We start from the raw sequence: 19,897 nt of genomic DNA, 5'->3' as shown, positions 1-19,897 counted from the left end.
AAGAATTCTTCTGCACTGTCCTATCTCACATCATCAGCTGTGGTTTCCAGCAAACCCAGTCCTTCTCTATGTGGCTGCTGTCTCTGTGATTTCCCTTCATGTCTTGCTCCAAAACAGCTCCTGATGTAGCCTCTGCCCCACCACTTGCTTCTCAGCCTTCTTTTCCTCTTGATGGAGAGAAGCCCCAGTGGGAAGGGAGGACATTTTGCTGCAGTGATATGCACCCTCTAGGTTTGGATCTGCTTCACCCACAGGTGACCTCACCTCCCCAGGAAAGGCATCCTGCTGGCTGCTGCCAAACTTCAGCATCTCAGCCTAATCAAGAGCTGGTTCTCCTCAACAGCCTTTAATCATCAGCTAGCCAGTTTACCAAGGGAAGTTTTTTATACTTTCTGCTAGAATTTATTTTAATGACACCTACCATAAGAGATTATAAAAAAAAAAAGGCAATAAAATAGCTTATAGAGAGTATTTTTATAATCCACTAAGCTGTTTTCCATTTCCACTGATATGACATCTCTCAGCTATAATTTATAAATGCCATCAGTTAACAGGCACAGAATTTCATCCTCTGATTTCTCATCTCCTATGCTTTTCCCATTTAAACTTTGTTAAATCTTTGCTCTGTTGCTAAATCCAGAGAGATTTGGCCATAGCTGGGGGGGGAAGAAAAAGTTTAAGTAGCTAATTAATGTCACTGGATTTGGGGCAACATATCATAAGAGAATATAGAGGAAGCATGTCCTAAATAAATATTTTTGGCGTTTAAACAAGGCTAACACTGCCTCATACATAACCCCATCCCACTCCCCCCCCATCAACCTCCAATATCCTCAGAAAAAAATGTTTCATAAGCAGCAAGTGGCTGCTTTCCCATATAGGGACAATGAGGATATCCTATCATTCATATTGACTTTTATTTGGTGCATCTGACTGCCCCCAGGGTTATTCCTGTTACTGATGAAGGGAGTCACTCTGGGAAGTGTGGCTGCACATGCCAGGGTCCAACCTAGGGACATCCAAGGATAAAGCATTGATTTACAGCCCTCCTAGAATTCACTTCATAATTTGATAGCACCATAGAAATGCCTAACAATAATTAAACTCTTGCTGTAGTTAGACCTTGTCTCTGCTGAGCTCAGATTGGAAAACTCCAGACTTTGCCACGGTCATTGCTACTAGGTCACAGGAAGGAAAACAAAAAAAGAACATACGTTTCTCCTCATTTGAAATGTCTTGCACATCATCTTGAGTCTGCTTGGAAACCTCTGTTGGACAGCATCAAGACTTTTGTTTATGAAAGGACCTGGCTTGGAAGAAACAAGGTCAAATGAATTGATTTTTGGTGGGCATGAAGAGATGTCCTTGACTCTGTACAGGTTAAGGATGGTTCATGGTCTTTCCAGGGACTGGACAGATTTCTTAAAGGGCTGGTGACACAACCAGTTAAACATTTTGGGTAGTCAGGGGAGGGAAGTTCCCCACAGCTGCCTTCCTCTCATGGAGTAGAAAGGAAGCTTGCAAAACACAGAGGGAGCAAGACATTTGCTCACTAGCATTTTATCTAACGAACACCAAGTTCTAGTGGAATGTTAGCTTGACTCAAACATACAGAGGATCAACAGTCTAACTTCATTTTTTTTTTCCCTAATGAACTTTGTCTACGGAAGAAAGGCTTCACTCAACTGAGAGTTATCAATAATCTTTCTACAAGATTTGAAGACCAAAAGGGAAAACTAAGGGCTCATTGGCTGAGCTGAATGGAAGAGACCACCATGCAGAGACCTGGTGGTAATGAAATCAAATGAAATAAAAAAAAATGAAATCAAGAGAAGCTGTTCTCCATGCAACGGTATTTTCAATGCACCTCCATGTATTTTTTCCCATAAGGAGATTAAACACCTCCCTGCAGGTAACAGGGGAGAATGAGAGCTGGTTCAATCCCTCTGATTCCAAAGTGGCTCACTCACATCAGTGTACAACCCCAGCACAATCTTTGTCCCAAGTCAGGCAAGGCAGAGTGATGCAAAAGGTGGCAGCAAAGCTGCTGCGCAGATGGGCCAAACCCCAGTGCCCCATCTGGGGAGGAAGACAAAACCTGAGCCAAGCAGCTGAATCATCTGCCTCTCACTTGGGGAGCAGAGAGGAATGAGCCTCCACTGCCCATCTGAAGGACATTTTCTTACTGTCATAACAGCAGTGGGAGTATGGATGGTGAATAATACAGAGTGCCCCTTGGCACTTTGCTGAGCTGCTCCATGGCCAAGTCTGCTTGAGGGAAAATGCTCCCATGGATTTTCCATGCAAAAGTAGTCTCCGTTTACCCACTCAAGCACCTACATGGACTCTACTCCTATACTGCTGCCAAGTGCTTCCAGGAGAAGAGGAATAGTTTACCCCATCATTTCCCAGACGTCATCTTCTGCTGCTCATGTGCCAACAGGCACAGGAGAGCTTTGGGCACTCTCCAGAGAGCCATCCTCAACTGCCAGGGATCTATGGACCCTCCTATATGGGGTCAGATTCATCAGGAAGAGCAAGAACTGTGAACATGAGCCTAAGAAAGAAAATGAGACCAGTGTGGGACTGGCCAGAAATGCAAAGTCATGTTTTTCTCCCATGAACAAGTACTCTCTGCACTTATTTATCACAACTCTGGCAGTCACAGAAAGGACATGTCCCCTCCTGAGCAAGCAGCCCTTTCCAGCTAAATGAGTGCTGTTGAATCAGAGAGGGCTCCAAATATTTCCAGCATAGCTTTGGTTGCTTTCTCATCAATTCCAGCCCTTCCAACTTCACCCCACCCTATCCTATCCTCAAAAAGAAAAAACAAAACAAAAAACAACAGCAAAAAGCCAACAAACCCCAAACAAAAACCACCACATCCTAAGGTGTAACTTCTCCCTAAAGCCATCCTTCATATGCAGTTTTGCACATGAGAGAAAGGAAAGCTGGCAACACAGCCAAGGTTTCAAAAGGGACAGGTAGGTCACTTGAGGCTCAGTGTCTAAGTTAACATTAGGACATGTCTGAAAAGTAATTAGATTCCTTGAAGAAGGTTGATCAGATTCTTTGCAGAAAAGCCTACACAGACCAATCCATCTCAAATTTAGTCTGGTTTTAAGCTGCTGCCTTCACTAACTGCACAGCCCCTGTTAGGGCAATGGGACACAGGTTCAGAGGAGGCATTTCCCTGAATGCTTCAGCTGCTGTCTGCAGATGGGGCCAAACTGCAACAAATGTTCATTTAAAGAACACATTAGAGGCTGCCCCTAATGCACTTACCACAGCCTTCAGCTCCCATTTATCATTTGTCCCTGATACTGCAAGCTTGCCTAAAATTCTTTTTTTTGTTGTTGTTCCCAAGACACTATTTTTCAAGATTATATATATTTTACCATTAATGTTTTAGTGTATCCACTTGCACATTTTTTTCCTCTCATTTCTTGAGAAACACAATGCCACAAAGAAGCTGCTAGAGCTCTTCACTCATCTGATCTTAGAAGGATCAGATGGAAAATGGGAAAACGAGGTGTGAGACTGATGAAAGATCCCAAAGCATGAGCTATTTCAGAGAGGTGAGGACCTAGGGAAGGGGAGCAGCTCCCACATGAGATATCCTACAGCACTGTGCCAAACCCAGGCAGAGAGGAGGAGCTGAGTACAGCAATGCCATCTCTGCACCCTTCACCACAGCACAGCCAGGCTGGGACCACCCAGCACTGCCCTTTTCTCTTGCCCACTCAAGTGTAGCAGAGTCAGAAATAGCCAGAGATGGGGTGAGAACCCAAGATCACCCATGCATAAGCAGAAGGAAAATGGACCTGTCCTGCTGCACGTCATGTGCTATCTGCTATTAGAGCCTGATCATCAAAGCACAGGAGTGCAGAAACACACACCTTACCTAAAAAAACAAAAAACCCCACAAAAAAACCCCAAACAAAACAAAAACCTACTCTAATTCTGCTTGTGGCTTGTTGGTTCATAAAAAAATAATGATTTGGATTAAAAGAAAAAATGCATTAATCCTGTTTGTGTTATGCTCAAACCAGACCCACAGGGACACCTAGTATCACTTTGAACGGACCATCACGTATAAGTACTGATGCTCCTGGAGGAATTAGTAAGCATTGAAATGCCTGTAAAAATCTGATTTTTGGTAATTACAGGTCTAAGTTAACAACCAGGACTCCCAATATTTGGTAAAAAAATATAATGGTGAAACACTGTTGTGAGAGCTTACTGAACTCATGACAACAGGGAGATGCAACAGGTGAACAGCAGGAGCCATGACAACCATATGATTGTCATGACATCTTAAGCACAAAGCTTGTAACAGTTCCAGCCACAGAGAGGAGCAGAACAGCTACAGGGAAAATCCTACTGCAGGGAATGATAGAAGGAGAGAAAACACAGGGTGAAGCACAGCATTGCTGGGCAAATTCTGCAGGAAAGCAGTGGAGACACAGCCTACAAAATCACCTCAGTTGCCTTTAGATCGAGTCAAGCTTTAGAAAGGACTTGATCTGAAATCCAGGGAGCTGACAGTGCAGAATCAAGTGTGTGTAGCCCTGATTTCCCTTTACACTGAAGTGATGTTTAAAAAACAAACCAAAATTAAGACAAATGCTGGCTTCACTTAGAATAATTTATGAGTGCAAATTACAGGAAGAAAGGTTAACCCACATCAACATGAAAACTGAGAAAAACAGCTGCAGAGGGTTACAGTGCTCTGTCACCTGGGGGCACCCCATCTCTGGTCCAAGGCTGTTGTGCACCAGCACATCCAACCATCTCTCCTGCTGACTGACAGCAAATTCCCTTGAAGTACATTGGGAGCTTGGGATTTTAAGGAGACAGGAGATAGCAGCAGCCAAAATCACTGGTGTGAGCTCATAGCTGCTGCAAGGAGCATAACTAACCTGGGTTTTCATTGCCTCGCTGCTCTATAGCAAAGGAGGGGTGGATTTGGAGAACCCAGATGAGATCCCACAAGCTCTGCACAGGAGTTGCCATGTGAGCCTTGCCTGGACCCTCACCCACTGGGCAAAATGATGGGGAAGCGCCTTTTGGCAGAGCTGTTTTCACTGCAGGAATCTGGGTTTGGGACTTGTTTGAGGCTGCACTGTGGCCCCACAGCCCCTTTCCCACTGTGGAACCCCACACTTTGGGAGACAAATCAGGCTGATGTGGCAGAGGATACTTTGCTGTACTAAACCAGCATAAAATCCAGGGCAGGCAGCAGCAGGTGCTGATTGTGGGTGGGATATTGTGTGTGCCAGACTGAAACCTGCCTGGAGTTGCATATAGAGGTTTCATGCAAGAGGTCCTGAAGAGTGTCTTAAAAATCTCTTCTTCAGTACCTTGTGCACAGAAAGAGAAGCAAAAGGTCCTCATCTCTCTTGAATTTTTGCAGAGCAGGGATGTTCTTGGGCATCTCCCAGCCTACCCTGGAAAGTGGTACCCCTGGACTGCTCCAGGTGAAGCTGGTTAAAAAGAAATCCAAGTGAGGAAGGAGATTTCTTCCCAAAGATAGACCCATTGCTGGCTTCCAGGTGCCAACTCTTGAAGAAAATTTTCATTCTCACACAGTATCTTTAAGAAATGATAGATTGCACTGGCACAGAGCAAACTATCTGCTCCCTGATAATGAGTTGTTAGCAGAGGTAACTCCTAGATCTGTTTGTGATCCAAGGGGCTTACAGCTGCTTCCAATTTTCATAATGCCAAAACCACAGAACATGCAGACAGCAAAGGGAAAGGAAGGCAGTCTCCTGTGCCTGTCTGCTTGCTGCTCTTCCTTGGCTAACCTGAGACTGTCAAGTGCAATTTTCTTTTGATGGGGGCTTTTTTTTTTTTGCTTTTTTTTTAATGTAAATTTGCTGTTGTTGAAGTGAGTAATTTGCTGCATTGGCTGCAGACAAGGATAATGAATCTCATCTCTGCACACCAAACATTTGCAACACCTCTTGCATCTATGGACACAAACCAGCCCACAGCAACACACTCATTTCTCTGGCTGCAGCCCCTGCACATCTTGATTAAGGTTGAGACAAACACCTTTAACAAAGGCTCCTGCAGTCCCAGCTCCGTCATCTTGACCCCAATTTCCTCCACCTCCAGCCTCTCTGACACTGCTCCAGATGTCACTGCACAGCCCTTGGAGCCAAGGGGTATGATTTTTTATTATTATTATTTTTTTAGATTTTGTTTTCAAAGTTGTCCTGCTCAAGCTGCTAGTTAGATTCATACTTTTACTTTCCTCCCAGATATAAGTTTGAAACAGGAAGCCTGAATGCACATCACTACCACACTCCTCTGAAATTGCTGTCAAATGGCAATCAAACCAAGACTAGAGCAGAGTATGATTCAGTGTCCCTGAGATTTTCAGCAGTATTTTGGGTGTGATTTGGCCTTTAAAGAATTCTAGTTTAGATTTTTTTTTTTGGGGTGTGGGAGGCAAAGAACCTTTTTTTTAAAAAAAAAACAAACCACCTTACAATATTGTTTATTTCAGAGGCATGCAGGGCTCAGCTATGCTCTTCCCCATTAGAGCTTGTGGCAATTGATCAGTCAAATCCCTGGGTGCTATTTTGAAAATGCTACAGTTTGCATCTGAAGCCGTTCCTCCCCTGATGGTACTGACTCTCTGATACCCTGGAGCCTACTCCTAGGGAAAGGCAGTACCAGCCAGGAGCACATCAACAGAAAGAGGGAGAAAGAGATCTACTTAAAGACAGCAAAACTAAAGCTAGGGAACACTGTCAGAGCACTGCAAACACTCCTGTGAACAGTGAGCTCGTGAGAAGTGAGAAACAGAAGAAGTCAAGAGGATGAGAGCACACCTCAAGACAACAGCAAGTCCCTGGCTCTTGAAGGGCCACTGCAGTAATGTACTGAAATAGAGAAGGTGAACCTGAAAACAGCCATTTCTATGCCATTAACAAACATTTTCTTCATTTTTAGCAATAAATCAGAATAGCACAACTGCAAACTGTCTGTTTGCAATGTGGTGTCTGCTTTTCTCAAGGCCTTTACAAGCTCTTCCCAGGGAAAACAGGGAAATTTTTGGTACCAGAGGTATCACCTTCAGCAGAGTATTTAGGAATTAGCAGAAGAACATAATACAGCTACAGAGACTTTGGGTTGAGATTCATGTCACCTACCCCTGAAGATCTCACAGTAAGCTCTCTAAGCCAAGTTTGTCACCTGGGCTTCCCATATGACAAGACAAATAAGCAAGCACCTCTGGAGGGCAATTCCATCCTAAGATGGTGGTCTAAAGCAGTTCAAAAGGAACTGGAGAGCTCTCTGCTGATCACAAAGGTAGCCACTGATGAGTAGCTTAGGAGAGAGCAACTAATCTTTAGTCAGAGAAGTCAGAAAGGAAAAAATCCCTTCTTTATGCTTTAAGGACTTAGGACATGTTAATGCCTGTAAGTAGTGACCATCAGCCAGGGTCAGGCTTGGGCTTGGCTCTTCCTCTCCCCTCTCTTCCTCTGTCCCTCCTCAGACATCTGACAAAGGAAAACTCCCCTAATACACAGTTCTGTTGCTTCCCCTGATATTTTGCAGTGGAAAGAAAAGTTGATAAGGCACAGTATGATGATAAGGCACATATGTGTGATAAGGCACATGTATGGACTCCACTTAAGAGCAACTTTTGATTATCTAAACTCCCTGAAAAAATCAGAGAATTTTGGGAGTGGTATCTTAACTCAGAGTCACTACCTGAGATACTGAGATGCTTTTCCCACTCCAGCATCCCTGTTAAGCCTCACTAAAGCTGTGACAATGATTGAATAAGTTTCCTCTTTGACAGATCAAGCCTGTACCCCAAACTAGTGCCAGTAACTCCAGAACAAGGGGTGATGTGGGCTTGCTGGGGAAGGGCTCACCTTTCAAGGTGTGTGTTTGCTCTGGGAGAAGGAGAGTAAATGCAGGAACTACCTCACCTCCTGCCCAGGGGCTGCACAGTGAACAAACTGTTCCCTAATTATTGGCACATAAGCATCAGTATGTCTGGGGACGTGAAGGGCTGGTTTTCTAGTCTGTAGGTGACTGCAAATGGGTGGCCTTCTGCCCCAGGACTGCACAGAGCTCTGTGGGATCAAGAGAGGTGCCCAATATCTTCTCCCTCTGATGTCTCTGCTGAGTGTGACACACAAGACTGCTAAGGTGGAGGTTTGCTGTGATAGAGACAACTCAATGTTAGAAATCTGCCTCAGTTCATCCACGTATTTCTCTTGGGTTCCTAAACAAGTGATTATTCTTATTGCCTCTCAGCCTAGGCTAATCCAGGTCCCAGCTTCCAGTAAGACTCTGCTCTCCCCAAAATTTCTTCCTTCTCTCTTCCCACAAGAAAGGAGCATGGGGACTCCCAGATCACCATCCCCACACCTCAAAGCTGCAGTTAGTGGGGTTTTGGGTTAGCACATCCATAATGGGCAGAGCAGGAAAGACCTCAGATAACCAGGACAGCCTGGAAAATTGAATTAATTCTGATTAAATCTGTGAAATGCACTCATCTCTTTCTTTGCTAAGGGTGGACTAGGGACAGCTGCTGTGCCCAACTGTTTTTCTGGGACAGTGAACTGGAAGCAGCATTGCTGCATGGGCTGGGTGACAGCTCGTTTCCCCATCCTTGCCTGCAACAGCAACTTCCCCCACCACAGCCATATGTGGTTTGGCTTTCTATTACTTCCTTTGGTAGTTCATTAAAGACATTAATCATTTTCTGTACAAAAACATTTCTCCTGAAGTCCCTGCAGACCAGGCCTCTTTCTCAGCTCCAACTTCACTGGCTGCTTCAGCCCTTTGCAGACAGTGCTGGAGGGCCAGACCTGCCCCCATTTCTCTGCCAGTCTGGGTCCCTGCTAGACAAGGATTGGGTCATCAACCCCAAGTCTCTTCTGCCAAGACAAGAGCCTCCTTTCCCACTCACCTCCAACCCAATGCATCTCTGCATTTGCTGTCTCCCTTTTCCCTAGCCAAATGGTCCCATTTCAGGACCAGCACACAGCCAACCACCACATGGCTTTGGGCAATAAGCCACATTTAAATGATACAACCTCACCATGCAATAAGGGTGCTGCACAAGGGGACAGCACAGTACCATGTTGGAATTCTCACAGCAGCAGCAAGAGGGCTGCAGACTGTGTTAAACACACACAGTTTGTAATAAGCATCCCATGTAGAGGATTCCCTGCTCTAAGCACTGAGGTTTGGCCCTGTGGCAGCTGCAGAAAGGGAGAGGGAGGCCAGGAGTGAGATGAGCTACAGAGCTGTCTGGATGGGAGAAACCAGCAGGCTCCAGCACATATTTCACCAGAAGTCCTCAAAAGCAAAACCTTGTCTGGTTTAAGTAAGGGCTGAAAAGAGAGACAAAGGAAAACTCCTGCTGTGACATGTCCAGCAGACAGAGCTGCTGCCTATCCCCTTTCCCACGCAGAGTCTCCTGAGTCAGTGTTTCTCCATCTTCCCTCCCTTTGTGCTCTCTGTTAGACTTTGCTCACTTGTAATCTCTCCACAAGCTCCCACACCTGCTGGTAATTTTTACTGATGCTCACCTGCCAAGATAGCAATGCTATCTTCCTCCTCACAGGCAGCACTGAAAGTGGTGTGGGTACTGCATGGAAGGAAGGTTAACCAAGGCTCAGGGCACTCCAGGGATACAGGCAGGCCAGAGGGAGAAAAAGCATATTGAATGAATGTAGTCACTGATGTCTTTTGCTCACTGAAGCTTACTGCTTGAAAACATCAAAGCGTTTGAGATGGGGGGAGACAAGAAATAGCCTTCCATTTCATGTGAGATCCTTCCACACTGCATCCAGATTACCCACAGCAGCTTCTGTATCTTTCCTCTGACCCTTTGGCCTTCAAACTTTCATCTCCTCCCACTTCATCCCCATTAGAATTACAGGACCTTTCTTATTAAATCAAAGCCAAGACTCTTAGAGCATATAGAGAGATGAAGACACATGTTATATCTACATGACAATCCTGCCATCAGTTGTACATTACATCTCAATCCTAGGCATAAATTTTTGCTTTTGTGCTTCTCCATTCTGTTAAAAAATAAAAAAATCAAATAATTAAAAGACCCTCTTGGAGAAGCCAAGATACAGTAATTTTTAGCCATTACTTGCCTCTTACTGTTACTTCCTCAAGGGACCAGTCAGTCCTTGGATTCATATATCTCTTCCTGAACTGTAATCCTGGACAACAGTTGATGGGGGAGTGTGTGGTTTGCAGAAAATATAAAAAAACCTGATATATATCCATAAAAATAAAAAATAGTGCTGGGCTTTTTCTGCTGTGTTGTAGTGTGATTTCTATTAAAACAAGAGTGTGATTTTATATTAAAAGAAAGCCCTAGAGGGAACGAGTGGGTCTGACTGCTAAAGGGCAGCCTGAGAAAATCAACTGGAGACTCATTACTGTGTAAGCTAATGAGCGATGAGTTCAGCAGGTGAGCTGGGAACAGCTTCTGCTGGATAACATGCTCCTATTATTCTAATAATTCAGTATTATTTCGAATTTTTTTTTTTTTTTGAGATGGTGGTGGATTGCTAATGACTCTGTTCAGCATCTTGCCCCACACCTGACTTCCTCAGGAGTCCACGTAACCTCCCTAAGGATATCCCATGCTCTACCTGACAGCACTTTTCACTGAGAAAAACATAACTCTGTTTCAGTTCTATGCAATGAAAGGCAGAGAAGTAAAACTCCTGTCTCTCTTTAAAGGAATTCAGTTGAAAATAAATGTCTTTTTCTTCAGATGTGTGTTAATATTGCACCCCAGAGAATTTGGATCTGCAGAATAAAGTCTCCCCGACTTATTGTCTCTTTAAGGAACATGTTGATTTTGTGTTTGCTCTGAGCTCCACATGTTACTGAAGCTAAGCAGGACAGTTTCCATTTTCACTGGCAGAGCTGTTGCCTGTGGGGCTCTAACCCTATTAAGGGAAATGTAAATGTATAAATCTAAAATTCCCACTAGAGTTTTGGAAAGGAACAGCGTGGTTCCCCACGCTGTCTTCCTGGCAGCCACATGAAGATTTCCACTCCCACCTTGCTAATATGCCAAAAAATAATGCCTCTGTGTCTCTGGCTTAGTAAGATACCTATTCACATGAAAAGATTTTATTTTTAGAGAAGGATAAGCTGTGAGCAAAAACTGTGACTGTCACACAATGGACAGGTCTGGCCTCTACTGCTCACTGTTTATCAAATCCCTTCTGTGCCTACTTTAGAGCCCAAATTTTATTTCTTCCCTCTTCCCTCTCCTCTTTGCTCATCGTCAATGAGTATTTGGGATTCTTTTCCAGATGAGCTGACATATTTACAGGTATAAAATTCCCCTTATTCTTCCTCCTCTGATTTTTCCTAATTGTGTCACATCAACTTTTCTCCCCAGGCATCACTCCAACAGCCCAGGAGCAAAAATTAAATACATAAAGATAGTAATGCAAAAATAAGTGTCCCCACACCCTTTGGAGAGAAAAGGACACACAAGACTGGGGGAAACCCATTCCTGAAATCTGACCTGTGCTGCCAGCCTCATGGCAGGGTTGCCTTTGCCAAATGACAGTGGAGGGCCATCAATGCCCCTGCTGATGATATTGGCCCATGCTCAACCAAGGCTCTCTGTGCCCAGATCCATGAAGGCAGAGAGATAGCCCACCCTGTCCTGGAAGCTCTAGCTGTGGATACAGCACTCATCCTTTAAATGCTTTTCTTACTTGGGGAAAACACCTGGGATGAGCTCTTACCTTCTCAAGCACTGGCTGCAGCCACCAGCACCCATCCCAGAGCCCCTGCACAGGCCCTTGACACAGATGGATGGTGTGACTCCCAAGACCCATTCCCTCCTGTTTGACAGGATTTCATCAATCAGCACCCTTCTTAGTGCTGGGCCTGACTCTGTAAGATGCTGGCATCTCACTAAACAAACACACAATTACTAGAAAGCCCTGACAGAAGCTGAGTATCCATAACCTCAATTTGCTATAAAGAGAAGTGATGCTGTGGTTCATCTGCCTGCATCCCATCTTTTCCCATTAAAAATCTAAGATGCATTTTCTTGTAACAGCTATGTTGTATTAATCAGACTGCATCTGATAATTAAACCCATGTTTCTGTTGGGTTATCTCGCATTAAATAGTCATAGCTATCATTCTGAGCTCTGCAGGGAACAAAAAAATCCCAATGCATTTACATGAGATTTCTGATGCTGGGAAAATAAAAAAAAACAAGTCTACAAACACCGCGACAATTACATACTATTACAGGGCTGGGCTTATTTAGGCTGTGGAAGTTTAATTATAAAAATTGCATTTTAATTGATTGCTGCTGGAAAAATTACATCAACACCTTTCCAAGAAATGGCGACCATTCATGTTTGTCAACAAAGAAGCTTCCTTTAAATTCAACATGCAGTAATTGTTTAATTAAGCCAAATTTTTATCCTCGCTTGAGAACGTTCAAATGTTTGCCTATTCCTTCCTGTCTCTGAGAGGTAATTTAAGAGATAAAAAGCAATCTGCAGAAATACTCTGTCTATTTATGTAAGTGCCCAAGAAAAAGAAGAAAAAGAAATACTTCATTTCATAGCTGATTTAGATCTAAGCTTGCTGCTATTGATAAGAACATAAGCACAGAGTGAGTGATTGCTACAAATCCCCCTCTAATTGGTACTGGGAGGCCTTCATTAAATATGAACAGACTCCCAACTACATGTTCATTTTCTAATATGTAGAACAGATTCATCTGTTGGTATTCTAGCAGCACACATGGCCTGTACTTGGTATGAGGAGCCCACAGTAGCTGTAGTTGTGCACACATGGGATAGGAATAAATAATTCATTGGTTTTCAGCCTCTCTACAAGTTTTCTTGCAGCTGCAGAAACCTGCTGCAGTCCTGTGCAGACCTCTGTGTTTCAGGTGTGCAGCTCCATAAGGACTCTTCTCAGTAGCTCAACAACTATGCCCACAAAACCTGATGGATGCTTCAGTAAAGCTCCAGGGCTCAGTCCTGAACAGAATGGTTTTTTTAGTTGCTGCTAATCCCTGCAAAGTAGATTGAGTTTTATGTGGACAGATTTACCAAGCTGATGGCTCACCTTCTGTAAGTACCACTTAGCAGGGAATGTCACCCAGGTCACTACCAGGGAAATCTGTCCCTGAGCCATCATGTTCCCTGAGAAGCAAAAGTAACCACCACCACTGGCCTAATGCTTGCCAAGGCTCACCCAGGGACTCCAGAAGTAAGCAGGAGTTTCTGCACCAGAAATTCAGTAAAGCTCTGAAACTGTGGCTGAAACCACAGGCATTCCCTAAGGAGCTGGGCTATGCACAGGATGGCAGTGTGTGCTCCATGAGCATGAGTGGAGGGATGAAAAATAAGACAAAGCTTATGCTCCCAATGCTCGTTGTCTCGAGTAAGCAACCCCTCAACCTTTTGCTGCCAAAAGGACATAGTGCTCATGTCAACCTCTCAGAGATAGGAATTTGCAGCTTCGTCCTAAGCTTCAGACTTTCTTTTTCTCATATCTGGCTCAGAGTTCCCATCTTCCTGCACCTCTCACCCACCAGCAGCATCAGCTCTGCCATGTTTGGTGTGACTGAGTGCAGACACTTGCAGCAAAACCCAGAATTTGCTAGCAACTCTGTTGAGGCAGCAAATGTGGCTAAGGACAGAATCTGTGCACATCTTTAAAGCTGATCAGGATGGTTTCACTCTGCTTCATCACTAGGAAGCCTTTCAGGTATGCCATACCATTTTACTCTTCACAGTTACCTGGCACTGCTGTATGCTTCTGCTGAATGTCTCCAAATTCACCTTCCCTCTAATGGATTGCTTTGGCCTTCAAAGAAATAGCACAAAAATTGTGTCTCCTAACTTTTAGTTAAGAATCAGTGAAGTGGCAGGTGTGTGTTTTCATACTGTTTAGCCACTGCATGCACCCAGCTGCAAACCCAGAGCCAGCTCATTACTGTTTGTTCTGAGGGGTGGAATGAATTCAGGAAGGTATTTCAGTTATTGAAAGGTGCCCATGTTTCAGTGATGTAACAACATTAGCATCAACCACAGACATAAAATTTGAGGTTACCACATGTTTTATTTACAATCTGGTTTTGCTTTCTTAATGACTGTGGTTTGCTAAGAGTCATAAATGATGCATTATTCACAGGCACCACAGGACCCATACATGGACATGGCCCCAGACAGAGGTATGAACAGTTAATGCTTAATGATAAAAAGTCCCCAACTGGAAGCATCAGAAATACAGAAGTTATTGCTTTAGACAGCTCAGTGACAACAGCAGCCTCCAGATACTTTACACATTTATCACTTTCATGGATATTATTGTTACCAATTTAAGATCACCACTAGCACATCATTAGCAGCTTCCTATCACTGTCATCTGCACATGAATGCATGTACCTGGTACTGCAAATTCAGCCACAGTCACACCAAAGCTTGCTCACCCTAACTGGTAAGCAGATATATGTCAGGCAGAGGTAGACAGTGTCACAGTTGATGCAGAGATATATTTTGCATGTAATCTCCCTAGACAAGGTGCTGTCATTTTGCTGCAGTTCATCCCACCACTTCAGCATCACTCTGCAAGCTGCCCAACAAGGCTTTTTGCTTCTGCTGTCATCACTGATTCTTAATATATATATATTGTTTTGAATGATGCTGCTTCAAGCACTTGCCATAAGGACTACATTTAGCACATGAAGCCAGATTCTAGCATGGGGCAGGACTTGCCAAGGGGCTGGGACTTTCTAGTCTTCTTCAAATGTGCTGAGACCCTGATAAGGGCAGCAGAATGTTTACAGGGTCCAAACACCCTTGAACTAAGCATCAGAGAAACAGGTAATGACAGTGAGAAAGAAAACAGTGCTTCCCATTTCCATGGGAACAAAAATTGGTACTTTTAACTGGTAACATGGCCAGTCTTTTCTCAGAGGATAAGGACCACTGCGTGGGCATGGTTTCCATTCTCTGCAAATAAACAGATCTTTCTGCTGATACATAGTCCTGACAACCAGGGAGGGAATTTGCTGGAAGATGAGGAAGGAGAGAATCCCTGGTGTAAGTTTCACTCCAGCAGTAGAGTACTAAAACGAGATGATCTAATGGTCTGGGTTTTTTTGGGTTAACTTTATTCCCCTCCCCTTGCCCCCATAGGGTACATGGAACAATTCCTTCTTTTGCACGTACAAAACAAATGCTGCCTTCCATAATCTGGAAGAACTTGGGAAGTTTTTAATTATAAGAGAAGAAAAATGAGGACAGGTGAAGTTGGACTGTGTGGAGTGCTCTGCTGGTCTGATCTAGGACAATGTGCCCTACATAGAGCTCAAATATAACATCCTTTGGGAGGCTGCCTTGCTTCCATTCAGCTTTTGTGAGACCACCCCCGCCCCTCTGGTACTAATGATGGATTTCTGAGGCATAACCTGTATCGTGGTCTTGCTATCAATGTTCATACTGTAAACAAAACCATTAGTGGCAGGCGTAGAGAGAGAGGGGAAATGATACACAGAGAGAGAATTTATTCTAGTGATATTCTTGCAGTTTCTGCTTTCTTCTTGCTCTGAAATAGCTCATCCCCAGCCAGTAACTCTACCCAGGGAGGTGACACTTTCCCTTGATAGATACAAGGTCCCTTTTTTTCCTTCTATTTATCTACTTTTCTTGCCAAAGAAGTGCCACTGGACTGAGCTGAAATAGTTGCTCTTTCTTGATGGAAACCTTGTAGCTGGCAAATAGAGGAGTATTAACGACAATAAAAATCTTTAGATGTGTCATTTGGCAATCCAGTGGAAGTATGGCTAAATTATTACTTCTCTATCTTATATCACACATATCCAAGGAAATTCCTGCAATCTTACATTTGTAAACCCTCCAACAGGAAAAAAACAAACCAAACAAACAGACACAGATTTATTATTTTTTTTAAGAGCCTTATTAATTCCCCTCCTGCACATTCCTCATTCTTTTTGCAGGAAAGCATTTTTAGCTTCTCTGTATTAGCAGAGAGAACAGTTTGTGTTCATCTCTACCCCACTCTCCACATGACTAAACTGCAGAGAGGATGTTTTGTTGAATCTAAAGGATACTATGGACATCCAGCAACAACAACCCAACAGGCTCTACAAAGGGAAGGGTTCCTCCAGTCACTCCTGAGAGTCCTTATACACAAACAGGCTCAGAGACTGAAAGCAGTGTCTAACACCAGGTAGAACTGAAAAATTCTTTGTGCACTACATAGCAGCAACACAAGCCCCTCATACACAACACTGCACCACTTGTTCCATACTGCAACAGCTCCTAGTGCAACCTCAGTTTGTGTTATAGCTTGGTTGGTTGTTTTTTTTTATTCCTTTGGTTCCCTGCTGGTCTTATTTGTTGCTGCTTATCTTGACCTTACCGGGCAAGCCTTTTTTTCTTTTCCTAACTATACAATACAACAGGAACAATACAGCTAATGCACTGTGCTTTAGCAGGGTACAGATACCCCCTAAGACTGACCCTCTGGTGTGAATTCAGTCTTTAATAATTGCTTTTAGAGACAATACTTTCACAGGTTCTTGACACCAGAACTCTTTTACCTCTCTGTCACTATTAGTCATGCCCCTTACTGTGGATCTGGACTCCACTTGCACCACACTGCTCTTTTGTGCAAGGTCTTTTTTAAATTACAAGGACAGATGGCTAAACTGAGGCTGGAAAGAAGTTGCTCACACTGAAGAAACTTCTGTGCACCCCACAGGTGGAAAGGGGTGTCTTTGTGTACATCAAGGTTATAGGAAATAGAGGAATGAAGCCTCAACATTGTAATTAGAGCAGAGGTTAAAGAAACAAGAGGAAAAGAATTTCCGGGGGTTCTGTTGCACTTTGGAATAATGAAAGAGAAAATGCAAGACATGAATGCAGCACTACTTTGCCCCTGTGTTTTAGCAAAACCAAAAAATGATTCAGAAATCCTTTGCCCGTGTGTTTGGGGTCGTCTTGCAGAGATTGTAAAGGAGCCGCACATTTGGAGCAAAACATCTCATATTTCAGACAAAGAAACACCAGTCAAGAATAAAGACACCAAAGTAGGAGAGAATATGGCAAATGCCACTACTTACACGTGTAAGTCATTTCAAAGCTGTCACTGATGTTCACAATGTCAATCTGGGGAAGCATCTTAGGGGGTTCTGTGAGCTGAGACAAGGCAAACCTAAAAGCCGCATGTTCCTGGGACTGCTGATTAGGAAATAACCCCCCTGGGGAGAAAAACAAAACAAGAAGAAGAAAGGTTCTTAAGCAAACCCATTTTAGCAACTTCTTAATTCCAAAATGTTCCTCAAAGCAGAGGCTACAGCTCCCCAGTCCAGGGAGCTCCCCAGTCCTCCAAAACCCTCCAGCACACAAGAGCCGTGGAGTTTTGTGCCTGCTGCAGACTGGGAACATCAAACCTTTCCAGTCTGTTCATTATGCAATGCCTGGATCACATTTAGGAGTCTTGATGCATTCCTGGGCCTAGCATTCTGCAGGGTTGGGATGAACCACAGGGTTTGATTCAACCTCTTCGTCTTCCCATAACTTTAAGGAAGAGAAATGGAAGCATTGCTAATGTTAATTTTATAAATAAAGGAGTAATGAGATTCATCCTTTCTCCTCCTCTCACAATTAGGTTCAATTTAAACCCTTCTAAGAGGAGGGGTTTTCTCCACAAGGGGCTCAGGAGCTTCCCAACACTATGGGACTCCAGGGTATGGGTCAGAGTGGGTGAGCCTGGGTCGACAGGCAAAACACTGGATGGATGCTACAAGAGCCCAAGTAACATGGGGCCCATGGCCAGACACTTGCTGCTGCTGAAAGTTTGCTGCATGGAAAAAAACTCTAAAATTAACAGGTTATAGTTGTCTAACTCAAAGAGGGATGGAAATCAAAAGCTCAGCCCTCAAAGAGATCGATTTGAGCTGAAATAAAGGATGATATAAATATGATAGGAACTGGGACCAGACTTTATCCAGGTTCAGAGCATTTCCCCCTGTCATGGACCTGGAACAAAGTGCCCTAGGAAAAGTTTCCAGCTGCTTTGCAGTGGGAAACTTGGCTTGTGGCAGATCCCTTCACAGCCACCAGAAAGATGCTATTAAATTCAGACTGTCTTTTAATCTACGTCCATTTCAAAGGATCACTGTTACTGGTATTTTAGGAGTAGGGAAAGCAAGCACTGAACAACGAATTAAAATGAAGCAGCAGAAGTATCAATACCCACCCCTCCAGGGCAGATGTCTTGGGAAAGAAACAAATGCGCAAGGACCTGCTATCAACGGCACTTTGCACATCTTTAGCATAGAGGGCATCTCCTTCTTCTGTGGGAAGGGATATTTGTGCATTCCCCCCATCCACCCCCATATCACCTCCTCCAGCTTACTCATGGGTGTCAGGGGAATAAGATGCTAGTAGCCGAGCTAAGCTATTAAATGCGGTTGTTGAAAGGCAAAAAAAATCTGGGATGTTGCACAAATTTGGGGTAAAGGGGAGGAAGGAAGGGAGGGACATTTGGATGCAGCATCAACAGCAATAAAAGCACAGATTGTGTAGCTGGACTCAGGCAGGAGTTCCTTGAACTTGGTAGATTAGCAATTGATTGGCATTGTAAAGAGAAAGGAAGTAGGAAAAAAAAAAAGCAGGCATGCAAGAGAAGAGAATTTGGGACCTAGTTACTAATCATCATCAGTAAAAATCACTGGGACTAATAATAAACCCGGGGAGAAAGGGAGGTAGAGAGGAACACTGAGAAGTTACAGGAGGGGAGACAGGAATCAAACAGGCATTGTTGGTGTGCAGGGGGAGCAAGTAGCATGAAATGAAAAGAGACTTCAATGCAAAATCTTCCTCCAATCGCTCTGCCCTTATTCTTTAGCAACAACAACAGAGCGCTCCTGTTTGTTACCTCTCGTCCCAGTTACCTACAGATGAGAGCATCCTCACAAAAATGTATCATGCAACCCCTGATTTTGCAAATGCAGCAAAGCACAATGGCAGTCCATTCATTTCTCAGAGCAAAAAACTGATTTTTTTTTTTTTTTTTTTTTTTTTTTTTTTTTTGTGCTTCCTCCATTTCAGAGGCACTTTTCTCCTTCTGTCTTGGTGTGTGTGCAGGCATTTATTCCAAATCCTCCCCTCCCCCCAAACCGAATTGATCCATCTCGCTCTTAGAAAGCCGGTACCAGCACATAAATCCAGCCTTCGCGGTTCACCCCCTCGGTCTCATACACACAAACACAAACATTTTGCCTTTGCAAGCAAAGGAATGGGTCAGTTTGCCCCCACCATTCCCCCCGCCCCCACTTGCCAGGAATGTCAATCCTAAACGGCCCCGAGCTTCGCACTCACCTATCTGGATGTTGTTGGGAAAATTGGCCCCTAACACCGCCCCTAGGAAACTGGTGCAGAAGAAGGCAAAAATGTGCTGCATATTCCCTTTTGCATTGGCGAAAAAGAAGCCCAGTTCCAAGCATAGATTTGATTTTTCCCCCGCTCTGCTCTCTTTAGCTGCCTCTCTCGCCTCCCCTCCGCTGAGCCTTCGCGGCTGTGCGTCTCCCTCGGTCGGAATCCAGCGCTGAGACTGCTGCTGAACAGAGCCTGGCAGCAGGATTAACTGAGCCTCGGGAGAAGAAAGAGAGCCCGCTTCTCATCCACATCCCTCCCCCGCCACACACAACGCGAACACGCACACGCACACACCAAGCGCTTCCCCCCAGCTCATTCTTCTGCTCCCTCTTGGAGCTCAACAGCTGGTACCGCATCCTCCCTTCGCCCCGCTTATCCCCCCTCGGGGGTCCCGCCTGGGGTCTCTAAGGGCGATTCCCACCTACC

The 19,897-nt window shown here is 44.3% G+C and overlaps 1 protein-coding gene across 5 annotated transcripts in view; it reads right to left on the bottom strand.

The window, feature by feature from the left end:
• Nucleotides 1-19,660, bottom strand: part of GRIA1 (glutamate ionotropic receptor AMPA type subunit 1) — a 114,316-nt gene extending 94,656 nt beyond the window's left edge. For 4 of the 5 annotated variants that reach the window (XM_008501629.2, XM_008501621.2, XM_030458963.1 and 1 more), the window contains exons 1-2: nt 19,415-19,660; nt 17,152-17,289 (exon numbers count right to left, since the gene is read on the bottom strand). In XM_008501629.2, coding sequence (XP_008499851.2) covers nt 17,152-17,289; nt 19,415-19,496 — 220 coding nt within the window. In that variant the 5' untranslated portion in view covers nt 19,497-19,660. The remainder of the gene's footprint in view (nt 1-17,151; nt 17,290-19,414) is intronic. The other variant, XM_008501637.2, reaches the window with a different exon arrangement.
• Nucleotides 19,661-19,897: the final 237 nt, after the last annotated feature.

This window comes from Calypte anna, chromosome 13 (assembly GCF_003957555.1).
Source record: "Calypte anna isolate BGI_N300 chromosome 13, bCalAnn1_v1.p, whole genome shotgun sequence".
In the NCBI taxonomy this organism is placed as follows: Eukaryota; Metazoa; Chordata; class Aves; order Apodiformes; family Trochilidae; genus Calypte; species Calypte anna.
The sequence above is the reverse complement of the archived record's forward strand: the minus strand, read 5'-3'. Positions and strand labels throughout refer to the sequence as shown.